General features: G+C 38.6%; 1 protein-coding gene across 7 annotated transcripts in view; it reads left to right on the top strand.

The window, feature by feature from the left end:
* PREX2 (phosphatidylinositol-3,4,5-trisphosphate dependent Rac exchange factor 2) overlaps positions 1-12,531 on the top strand; it is a 283,867-nt gene that overhangs the window by 234,966 nt on the left and 36,370 nt on the right. For 4 of the 7 annotated variants that reach the window (XM_078072312.1, XM_036064630.2, XM_036064634.2 and 1 more), the window contains 2 exons: positions 10,610-10,676; positions 10,924-11,114. In XM_078072312.1, the coding sequence (XP_077928438.1) occupies positions 10,610-10,676; positions 10,924-11,114 (258 nt within the window). Of the gene's footprint in view, positions 1-3,779; positions 3,997-5,401; positions 5,542-10,609; positions 10,677-10,923; positions 11,115-12,531 lie in introns of those variants that run through there. The other 3 variants (XR_004908454.2, XM_078072314.1, XM_036064635.2) reach the window with 3 other exon arrangements.

The raw sequence follows: 12,531 nt of genomic DNA, 5'->3' as shown, positions 1-12,531 counted from the left end.
ATTCTAATATAAAAGTATAAAAGCTAAGAGTTAGACATTTAAAATCTCAATGTAATTGTGCTTAATCATGTTTATTTTCATCTTTTCTTATTTATAACTGAACAAGTATTTTGCTGGATCCTTTTTTGCTACAGTCATTTAGAGGTGAAACAACACTACTGTCAGTCTTGCAAGGGACCCTGTGAATATTTTTCTCTTGTTCATTGTTGTCTCTCACTGAAGAGGGATCGTTAAACACCCTTCCTCTCTAATTATAGGTTCCGATGATTATTAAATACTTTCCTCTAAGTATTGTACTTCAGTGTTAATTGAGATGTAGCCTAATATTCATAAGCTTAAAAAGAATCTTTCTCGCAAAGAATCCTTCTTAAAATGTGCATAATAATCATTTTATCTATAAACTAAGACATTTAATATATTTCTTGGGGCACCTGGGTGGCTCAGTTGGTTAAGCATCCAATTTGTGATTTTACTTCATATCATGATCTCATGAATCATGTGACCGAACCCCACGTCAGGCTCCACATTCAGCCAGGAGTCTGCTTGAGATTCTCTCTCTTCCTCTCCTTCTACCCCTCCCCACCTAAAATAAATAAATCAGTCTTTAAAAAATATTTAATATATTTCTTTACCTCCTTTAAGTCAGATACATATTTGGTTGGTTGATAATACGCTAACTCCAGATCCTTTACAGCTCTAATGAAATAGAGTTCAGTTTCGTTCAATACTATACCAAGTATTAGATGCACTGTCTTTGGTTATGGGAATACAAATTTTGTGTGTGTGTCAGGCACTATCTTTGGTTATGGTATTACAAATTTTTTTAAAGATATTTATTTATTTATATTTATTTATTTATTTATTTATTTATTTATTTGAGAGAGAGAGAGCAGAAGCAGGGGGCAGGGGGAAAAGGGAGAGGGTCAAGCAGATTCCCTGCTAAGTGGGGAGCTGGATGGGGGACTTGATCCCAGGACCCCAAGATTATGACCTGGGCCAAAGTCAGACGCTTAACCGACTGAGCCACCCAGTCACCCCAGGGTGACAAATTTTTAAAAAAAATGGTTCTCTGTCCCCTGAGAGTATGCAGTTTAGCAAAGATGACAGAAGGAGTGCAACCCGGTGTCATATAGTGGGATAAATTTGTTTCGGTTGGGAAGTTCTCAAGAAGATGTCATATTTGAGCAGGGTTTTGGAGGATCAACAGAATCTTGCCAAGCAGAGGAGGTGAGAGGGGATTCCAGGCAGATAGTATAATATGAGAGAAGGTGTGGCAGTTTTCCTGTAGGTGGATGGTGTGCTGGGGGAATCCAGCATGAACATAGAGCAAAGAGGGAGATGAGAGATAAGAAGGGAAGTCTGTGGGTAGATTGTGAGGAGAGGCCTTGAAGGCCAAATGGTAGGCTTTGGGTACTGGGGAAATCTGAATAACTTTAGCAAGGTAATAAAATATTCATCTCTGAATTACCATTCTTTAGAAAGGTAATTTTGAAGTCCAATTAGAGTCAAATAAGGAATACAGAGAAAGATGTGGAGGAGGAGAAGCTGATCTGTCAACCTCATGTCAGTTGAGCCTTTTATAGCTTTAAACCTTAAAAGACTTACGATTTTAAATCTAAAAATTATCCTTTAATATGAAGATGCCAAACTTTCTTGAGACATAATTGTCAACTTAAATAGACTTAGTTTAAAAATAGAAATATTACTTGACTCTACTGTTTTTCCTGGGTGTAATGAGATGTTTTGTTTTTAATATAGTTAAACTTTATTCTCGGAAAGGCTTTCTTTTTTGGGGATTGACTTTTTCTCTCCCTTTCCAGAGATTGTGCTCTGTAGTAGCAGAGTATGGTGTCACTATTGGAAGCATTTTAAGTCTGTGGTGATCTATGTATGTTGCAGATGTGAGAAAGAAATATCACGGGGCGCCTGGGTGGCTCAGTCATGAAGCGTCTGCCTTCGGCTCAGGCCATGGTCCCAGGGACCTGGGATCGAGCCCCACATCGGGCTCCCTGTTCGGCGGGAAGCCTGCTTCTCCCTCTCCCACTCCCCCTGCTGTGTTCCCTCTCTCGCTGTGTCTCTCTCTGTCAAATAAATAAATCTTTAAAAAAAAAAAAGAAAGAAAGAAATATCACCCTCGCAGACTCATGAAAGGAGGAGCAAAAATCAGAATGCAGTTAAGAGGGTTTGGAAAGCAGACAGTTGGATTTTAATACAGTGAAGTCACTGATTGAAGGTTGTCAAAGGAAAAGAGTGATAGGAGGGTATCAACAGCAGTAAAGAGCAACGGGGCATAGCCCCACTACCTCTGACACCGTAATTCTGTTTCCAGGGCACCAGAGAAGGCTCAGAGAAGTCCTTTTTTATATGGGAAAGTCTTGCCCTGTGTGGTCACGCAGATTGCTTCGTTAGCCTTCCAGGAATTTTTTCCCCAACACTCAAGTAGAAATGGAGTTGTTCATTGATACAGACAGCTCTATAAGGACTGTAACCTTGGCTGCTCCATTTTTGACAAGCCAGAAGACAGATTTATCCAAGCAAATCCAAGTTTATCTCATTATTCAGGACTTCTCTTCATGTAACTTTTAGTAAAACACATTCCGGAAAAGTCAGGGCTAATGCTTGTGGCCATGGAAGGTCGGTAGGGCTAGGATAGAGGTACAAATTAACATTTTCCCACCTACTTACTCATCATGTATTTTTTTACCCGTATAGGGGTACAGGTTGAACCTGTCTGGTGATTTTCCTGTATACAAGAAATCAATGTCTTTCAGTAATATTTTCTGTAGAATTTTTTTCCAATTTAAGTGCTATGGTAGGGCAATGCAGCTTAACAGTAATTCTCATCAGACACCCAGTCACAGCCATAGTCAACTGCCATGCCATTGTAATAATGATATACCCAACCATACCAATGACTAATGTCCATAATTGAACAAACACTGTTACAGTTCATTTTTTGAAATGCAGAGTAACTGCTAAAATCCAAAAGCTACCTTATACAGTTTAGAATATTTGGGGATAGGACATGGTGTTACGAGAAGTATAGAGGAGTCTGGCCAAGTAAGAAATTTTCATAAATTATTATAAATAGTGATCTCATAGGCAATGATCTGGAGATAAAAACAAGGATATAGCAGAGAGCTGAGCTGAATACTATAGTTGTTCCTCCTTATTTATAAAGCACTAGTGGCTCTTACGCTTTAATCAATCTCTCTTGGATTGGATATCCTCCAACATACCCAGAAAAGTCAGAAAAGTGCCAGATGAGAAGAATGTCACTTCTGTCACTGATTTAACCTCTAGGTATCCCTTATGACAAAATTAATAGGTTTAAATATTTTACATCAAGCTGTCGCATTGTCTCTCTTTGTGTGAAAACCTGACCCGTTGAAGTACCTGCCAGACCCTATAGAGCTATGATCCTAATTCTTTACCCAGTTGAGAAGGCACTTTCCTAATTTTTTAATTAGTAAATTAACCTGCATAACTCTACATAAACTAATCTCAGTGTTCCCCAAATGCATTTTCTTTCTCTCATGGCAGACATCAATCCCCTATTTTCATTACCATGATCTAATTTTGAATGCCAAATAATTCTTTGTTTCTGGGATTTCTTGCGGCTCTGAATTCCCTAAATTTTCATATCTTATGTGTCATCTGTTTCTTTCCATTTATTTTTACTTTTTTACTGGTAGCTAAGTGTTTACTGTGTAGTGCTTCTCTCCACTGTTTAACAAATGAATTATAATTCTTTAGCTTGGTATTTCATTTCCTCACAGTATGGATCCAGCCCACTTGCGCAACATTCTCTCTCCCTCCCTTACATGAACCTGCTCTTCAGCCAGATTGGCTCCATCCACTTCTGTATCTGTTCTGCTGTTCGTGGTGTTGCCTCCATTTGAAACGCTGCTTTCCTATTTTGACCTGTCCAGAATCCCATCCATCTGTCAAAGTCCAACTCTTATGCCATATTCTTATTTATATGGCCTTGCTTCTTCCTCATGTGAGTATATCCCAATAACTTTTTTTCACCTTTAAACTTACCTGTCAGTTAGTTCTACCTTGCGTTATAAATACCTGTGTACCTGTCTCCACTACTGGATTATATGAGATAAATGCCCAAGATTAGTTTCACTGTAGTTATTTGATTTGGATATATTTATACCACTTAGTATTACAACTTTCGACATTATCACCCCTTTCATTGGTATTTTATTCTACAGGGACTAAATGAAAAAATATTATCGTAATGTATCAATTTTATATGGCATAGTTAATTTACAAAGTTGACAACGAAGTCTAATGTATGCTAGCATGAAAGGAAACTTACTCACCAGCCTATATAAAGTAGCAGCACTTTCAAAACGGTCTTAATAAGATTTGCTTTATGAGACAAAGGACCATGACTTCATTCTTACTAACCTCAGAAGCATAATAAACTATGGTCAGTTTGGGCATTAATCCAATTTTGCCATTAACTTGCTCATAAATTTTGATTAGGGGGCATTGTAAGACTTTCATAATTAAGGGAAGTGCATTAGAAATTTATTTCCTGTGAACAGTTTGTCATATTCTGAAAAATACTGAAGTTCTGTGAATACCTGTAAACCTTAGCGATGGTAAAATAGGTGGCTGAACAGACTCTTTTCTGATGGGGAGTACCTAATACTAGTTGCAATCTCAAGTCTAAATTTTAATTCTAACAAATAATTGGTTGAATTAAAATAGGTGTTGGTTATGTAAATTTCTTAAGAGTAACAAAGTGGCTGTATTCCATGGTTATCTCCTCAGACTTCACCAGCACATCGATATATTTTATAATGATTTCTTGCTTTCTTTAATCGTGGATTGACAAATATTAACTATTTGTACAAGTCTGGATCAGTAAATACATTTAATTCTGTATTTGCAGGAGGCCTTTATCTTCTAAGAGTATTTTGAAGGGTGCAGTTATATCATTAGATGCTTTTTCTATTTTAGTTTTGCTGTATAGCAATTTGGAAAAGACTAGATTGTTTCTGAATAAGGTTTCACTTGATGTGGGCATTTACACATTTTAAATTTAAAAGTTATTTTTCTACTGGCTCTCTTCATAAAATCTGTTTTTTTTTTTCCCTTCAAGGATTTTACCCCATTGGAAATTTTAACACTTCTGCCAAATCCATTTTTATTTTTTTAGATTTTATTTATTTATTTGAGAGAGCACAAGTGGGGTGGGGGAGAGAGGAAGCCAGACACAGGGCTCCATCCCAGGACCCTGAGATCATGACCAGAGGTGAAGTCAGGTGCTTAACCAACTGAACCAGGCTCCCCTCTGCCAGATTGTTTTAAATGAATTAAAATCCACATATTCCTGCTCTGAACTGGCTGAACGAGTGACACCTTTTTTTTTTTTTTGAAGGAACGTCTGTTTCTGAAAGTAGGAAGAGTGTTCATTGTGGCCAGCTGTAGTGGAGGTTTCTGTAGTGAAGCTCTCTGTAGGGGATACAAATGATCTACGGACTGCTACTCCAGGATATTTTCTTTCCCAAACAATTCAAGGTACAGAAGAGCTGAAGTGTGTACAACCAACACACCTGATTAAGCCATTTAAATGACAGTCTTCTTTATTTTTTTTTAAAGATTTTATTTGTTTATTTGAGAGAAAGAGAGAGCACAAGCGGGGTGAGGGACAGAGGGAGAAGCAGACTCCCCATTGAGCAGGGAGCCCAATGTGGGGCTCAATCCCGGGACTCTGGGATCATGACCTGAGCTGAAGGCAGATGCTTACCCGACTGAGCCACCCAACAGTCTTCTTTAACCTAAAGAAAGGTTCTTTTCCTTTTAGACCTGAAACCACTATTTGTGCCCTGATCATGGAATTATGTAGATTCCAAGTACCTACTTTAATTTTCACTTTTTATATGTAACAGAAAATGTTGTAGGTGGCCTTAGGGGAAAGGAGAAAGTTTGAGTCTTATTTTTATTCCTTGCTCTGCCTTAAAAATGCTCCAGGGGATGCCTCCCACTGTGTGTCCTTGAATAGTAATTGCTGTTGACTACTGAATGCGTCCTATTGGCTTACCACAATACTGAGTACTTATTTTGATTAATAGTCAACATTATGCTATATATATACACGTTAGGCAATTTTAATATACATTGTAAAAACGAGGTACTTGAGACCCTGGGAGGCTAAATAATTTGTCCCTGAACTTGCGCACTTCTTTTCATTGCTTTACTCTCTCCGCCAAGCACACTTGAGGAAAGGCATGAGGACATTGATCAAGGTGTCTCTGCGGGTTCTGGCTTTGAAGCACTACCTTCGTTCCAAGCATATAGCAATGCTAGGTAAAATACAAAGTCAGAAAATGTAAAAGTCACAGCTGAGCTCATGATTTATCATCTCAGTGGCCCACAAATCAAAAGAAAATGCAAGTGATGAGTTGTGAGCTATGCTGAGGCCTCTGGAGGTGGACAGAAGGGCCAGTATGATTTCTTCTAGGCTAATAAGAGATTGAAGTCGTTCTACAGTAGGTGGAGATCCAGAGCCAGCCTTATAGTTTGAAGCCAGGACATAGAGAAGGACTCGTCTGCTTCTGAGCAAGGATGAGAAACCTGCTGCCCACTACTTAAGACTATAGCTTTTGATGTTAGGAAAGGCTTATATGGCAGGAAGAAAGCAGCACCGCCAGGAAACTGGGAATTGAACCAGGTCACTCACTGGCTCACTAATGTGACTGGTAATAATCCAGATGTCAGCATAATTTAATACTCGAATTACCAGTATGAAACTGATTATGTATGAGTGGTTCTGGGCACCAAATGAGCACAAAATCATTTGTAAGAGAAGGATAATGAGAGATGGGGGTTGGAGATGTATCAAAAAGCTAAATAAAACTAAATAAAAAATCTTCTGACTTCAAATGAACCTGCAAAGCAAAATTCCAAAGCACATGAGAAAGCCTTACGCTAGGAAAGAGCCAATGGATTTGACCATTGAGAATAAATTTTACTGGAAGAAATTAAAATATTGAAACAGCCTGGGAGAGCATATTTTGGATGCTCAAAATATAAACAAAGGATTGCCATCCGTAAAAAGGTAGAAAATCCTGAAATAAAAAGTCAGTGATATAATTATTTATTTATTTACAAATATTTATTAAGATTATACTATGGTCCACACACTGTTACATGCCAGAGATGTAGGAATGAACCCAAGTAAATAAAAACTACATCTACATAGACAGTTTACATTCTCATAGGGAGTTTACCTTTTAGTGGTAGAAATGAAATAAGAATAGGCAGAAATCTTGGAAGTTAAAGACAGTCATTGAAATAAAATTCCCAGTAGAAAGTATAAACTCTAGACTTAACAATGACAGATTTTTTTTCATTTGGAAGCTATTATTTAGGAAATCACCTAAAATGCAGTCATGGGAAAATAAGATTTTAAAAGTGTGTGTGAGTGGAAAGAAAGAATGAGAGAGAAAGAAAACATCAGATTATGTGAAGAAATAATAGCTGAGATTATTTTAGAATTGAAGACAAGACTCCTCACGTTGAAAGGACACTCTGAGAACCTATCTGGATAAACAACAATAAAATCAATGCCTAAACACTTTGAGGTAAAACTTCAGAACATTGAGGGTAAAAAGAAAATCTTTACCCGTCGAAGAAAAAATACAGACTAGTCCCAAAGCAAAGGCAACTAGATTGAGAGCAGACACCAAGAACAGTGTTGAGGGGGAAAATGTCCTGTTATTTGGATCCTAGAATTTAATGCCGACATATACCACTGACATGCTGAGCAAACATAGTAATAGAATACCCAACTTTTAAAACTGAATATTTTGAGGAAAGAATGTGTGGATTTAAAAAAAAATTAAGAGGAACAGCAGCTTCTCAATGTCACCAAATTTAACTCTTGCTATAAAAAGTAATAACTAATTTCTACGTAAAGAAAGTTAAGATGACACAAAAGAAAGAAATACAAACATGCAAGGAAAGAAGAAGAAATATAGCCAACAAATATATGCAAATTGAAAATAAAAACACCAAAGGTTGAAATTCTCATAACATCAATGTGAACAAGGATGTGGAAGAATGATCACAGCTGTTCTGTTCTTTGCAAAGTCTGACAGTCCACTTGGGCCAACTGTGTGGGGTGATCTTGTAAAGCATGGAAGTGGTAAATGCCAGCTTCTGGGTGGTATTTACCTTGGGGAGGCAGAGTTTGGAACAAGAGTGGGAGTGGAGAAGGGTGAGCAAGAAGGGGCTCATCTGCATCTGTAATGTTTCATTTCTTTAAAAGGCGAAGCAGAGGTGCCAGGTGCCAGGCAGGATCTGTTAAAGCATGGTGGTGCCTACCTGGATTTTCATAGTAGTAGCCTACACATGTACCTGTGTAATGGAAATGAAAGCCACTCAGAACTTTCAGAACATGAATGTTTATGCATAGCAATGAAGTTTATAAAATAGCCAGTCTTCTGGTAATGAGCCCAGTTAAAACCCAAAGTCTTTGTCAGGGTCTCTAAGTCCCTACCTACAGACTCTGTCCCTCTGACCTCTCTCAGGTGCCCATTCATTCTAACCTAACTCTAACTCCAGCCCCATTGCATGTTTTTGTACCTCACACAAGTCTGGCTCATTTCCTCTTCTCATACCAGCAGTCCTCTTAGATTATTGTTATCTCTTTCTGATACGGGGGACAATCTTGAAAATTTAAAAATGTCTCAGATACCTTTGATTTTGCTCTTGATCCAGTGCTCTTAGTAGATATTGACTCCACCAGCTGAATGAAACTATGTTTTCTTGGCACTTCATGGTGTTCCACTTTAGTGTGGTTTATGCCACCATAACCCAGAGTGAGCAGTGAGCAGAACACTGCCTCGGGTGACTGGAGTCCTCATACTCCTGGCAGCTTTATGTGCTCAGGAGCAACGGGTAGCTGTGGGATTTAGGCTGAGGGAATAATTTTCCATGGACTTGTGTTCTCTTTTCTACCCTATTGATTTTTCTAGCAAGCACACTTGAGGAAAGGCACGGGAACATCTGGTCAAGGTATCTCTATGGGTTCCAGCTTTGAGGCACCACCTTTGTACCAGGATGGTACATGGAAATCTTTAGGAGTTCAAAATGAATTATAATGAATAATAACCAACTTTGGATGCAGAACTGTCTTTAAATTTTTGTTCTTGTTTGAGTTTGTATTTGAGAGATGAATAAGCTAGTTCTCAGTAAGAATGAGCCTAATTTTCATTTTGGAAGTGACTCTTAAAGTTTTCCTTATTTAAAGTGTAAAAATTGATTAAGCCATGCTACTTTATCTTAAAAAGACAAAAGCAAACATCATTATTAGGTACAGTGCTAACGGGAATAGCAGTGTACGTGTGTGCACGTGCCCATGTGTGCATAGAGGGGGACTCTGGGCAAAAAGTCCTGTCTCACTGATTTTGCCCACTACTACTCATGCATTTGATAATAATCTGATGGTACTTTGAGGTTCTAAATGATGCTCCGAAACACTAGTCTAATCAGTTTTATTTCAATATCTTGTCTGACAATCATTTTGATATTATGGAACTTATTTTGGTACATTGATATTAAGTGTTCACATCTTGAAAATAATTTCACTTCATCAAAAATAGATAGTAGATTAAATATAACTTAAATGTATCCTGTCTTCATGGGTCAGTTCCTTACAATTTCAGTTTAGTATTGAGCCAAGAGCTAAGCAAAACTCAGCAATATTCTTTGGATAATTGCATGTCACTAGGATTCAGCTTCATGTATTAAAATACTTGGTGCCACACTGCATCCTGGTGACAAAAAGAACAAGTGTATCCTTGAAGAGGGTCTAACTTCCAGTCTGAGCACAGCTTAGTGGATGAAAGAATTCAACTCAGTACTCTGTTTAAAATTAGTTTTTTGAGTATTACTTTTATAATCTTGCAGAATAAATGAAAACTAGATAATTCTCCAGTAGTCACAAGAAAATATATTTCTCCAACTTTTGTAATAATATAAATTATTGAAAATATTAATGAGCACCCACTCTGTGCTATGTACTGTTCTAAAGGTTTTATTTGCATTAACTCATTTAATCTTCTTAGCAGGCTTATGAAGTGGAAGCTAATGTTATCCCCAAATTACAAAAGAGGAAATTGAGGCATACACAAATTAAGTAATGTCTCTGAGGCCACACAGTGTATAATGGAGCTGGTGGTGGCTTTAGTCATTTTTAAAAAAATTTTTTAAAGATTTATTTGAGAGAGTGTGTGTGTGCAGGGGTGGGGGTTAGGGGCAGAGAGAGAGGGAGAGAGAGAGAGAATCTCAAGCAGACTCCCTGCTGAGTGCAGAGCTAGAAGCCGGGGTTCCATCTCACAACCCTGAGATCATAACCTGAGCTGAAATCGAGCCAGACACTCAGCTGACTGAGCCACCCAGGTGCCTCATTAGTCATTTTTTCTTAATGGAAGACTATTGACTTTTTTTTGCACTCCCACCCATCCAAGTGTCCACTTGTTTATTCATATTTCTTCAAAAGGAAGTCAGCGAAACTTGCATGTCTTCATGCATTTTAATTTTTCTAACAATAAATGATCACTTATTCCTTGGATTCTTACAGGGCCTTCTACTTGGACAAGTCAAATTCACCACCAAACTCCACATCCAAAGCTGCCTATGTAGATAAGGTAAAAAGAGATGATTGCATTTATTGATGCTTTGCCCTTTACAGACCTCCCTTATTTACTTTTTCTGCTGCTGTACTCAGACAATGTGTAATTACAAATATCTGTAGTCTCCGATTCCATTACCTCCACAATGAAAATATTTTACACTCTTCATTAAACATTATAACAGCAGTGAATTGTATGCCATCTAAAAGCATTTCCTCTGACTAAACATGTTGGACGTTACGTTCATCACTTTTTTCTGCAGCTCCTGAGGCCTCTCAATGCTTTGGATGAACTTTATCGGCTGGTAGCCTCGTTTATCAGATCCAAGCGCACAGCTGCCTGCGCAAACACAGCCTGCAGTGCCTCCGGGGTGGGGCTGCTGTCCGTGTCCTCGGAGCTGTGCAACCGGCTGGGGGCCTGCCACATCATCATGTGCAACAGCGGCGTGCACAGGTATGTGGCCTGCCCTGCCTGCCTCTCTTGTGCCCACTTTCATCTGGAGGTTCTTCCTTACATTGTGGTTACGGGAAATGGTAACCAGAAGCATTCAGAGGACTCGGATGTATTCGGAATAAGCTTTGGGAAATCAGATCATGGTGACACGGTGTTTTCTGGCTTTAGTTTTATGTTCGGTGGCTATTTGTTCATACAAATGAATGCCATCCCACATTTAAATCACTGTAGCTTATCTGCCCAGAATCTTATCACCCTTGCATTTATATTACAAGATTTGTACTTTAGGCACAAACTTGTACATCGATTTTATTCACTGTAGGAACTTGTCTGGTAGGAGCTGTCAAGGAGCTAAACAAAACTTTTTTCACTGCACTTGGTGGACATTCCACCTTCGGTGGTTTGGGTTTCTATATCCATTGGTTGTGAGGTAGGCGCTGCCTTGGGGTTACTACTGTCTTTCTACTTTTGGCAAAATTAAGTCCAGGAGCCCACACAATATACGTTCTTGAAAATGGAAGGGGAAATCTTAGATGGGTCCAGTGCAGGTGGTTTGTCTTAGGCAGCTGTGCTCAGTCTGGGACACCCAAGGTAGGCTTGTGAACTCATACGGTTGCATCAGCTGCAAAATGGGGGTGGAGGACCCCATGTCAAGTCCTTCCCCATAACCACATGCTCCTCCTCTGCCACCTCACCATTTTCACAAGGAAGTGAAACCATGTAGTAAAAATAATAAAACAGAATTTGGTCCTCATTGTGTTCTGAGTAGGCAGATAGTGTCCTGTCACCCATCATAGTCTCTTCTTGGAACTGGGCCAGTTAGATTTTGCGGATGGTGGTATTATTTAGTCAGATTTACTTGGTACTTGACCTATGCAAAGGACTACAGTTTGACTGTTGGCCGTGTAACATCATAAAGCAGTGATGTTCATGTAGAGGCATAAATACAGCATGACAGCATGAACAACAGGTAACAAAAAATAAGAAGATATAATGAGATAACAGAATAAGAACAAACAGACCTCCACTGCAAGAAAATGTAAATGATTTCAGAAAGTTACAGCCAAAAACCAAGATTCAGAAGGAAAACAGATCTCTGAGGTGGGTAGACCTTTCCCTAAAGAAGGTGATGTTTGAACTGGGTTTTGATGAGTCAGGGTGAAGAGGTAAAAAGTGGGAGAAAAATGATCCAAGGCAGCAGGTTCTCATCTGTAAAATTCCATTTCAATTTGGTATGCCCGAATTCTAGTTTTCAAGTCCTACACAGTGTGTTCTTGCTTACGAAGTATGGCAAGACCTTATTTCTCTGAAAGGAGCATTATGTTTTGTGGTTGACAAAATATACAAAATTTTCTCCTTTATTTTAATGGCTGTGTACTCTGTGCTCTATTGCAAGCTGTAATAAGCTTAATTGAAA

Source organism: Halichoerus grypus, chromosome 5 (genome assembly GCF_964656455.1).
Source record: "Halichoerus grypus chromosome 5, mHalGry1.hap1.1, whole genome shotgun sequence".
Taxonomy (NCBI): domain Eukaryota; kingdom Metazoa; phylum Chordata; class Mammalia; order Carnivora; family Phocidae; genus Halichoerus; species Halichoerus grypus.
Note: the sequence above shows the minus strand (reverse complement) of the source record. Positions and strands in the feature narration are given on the sequence as shown.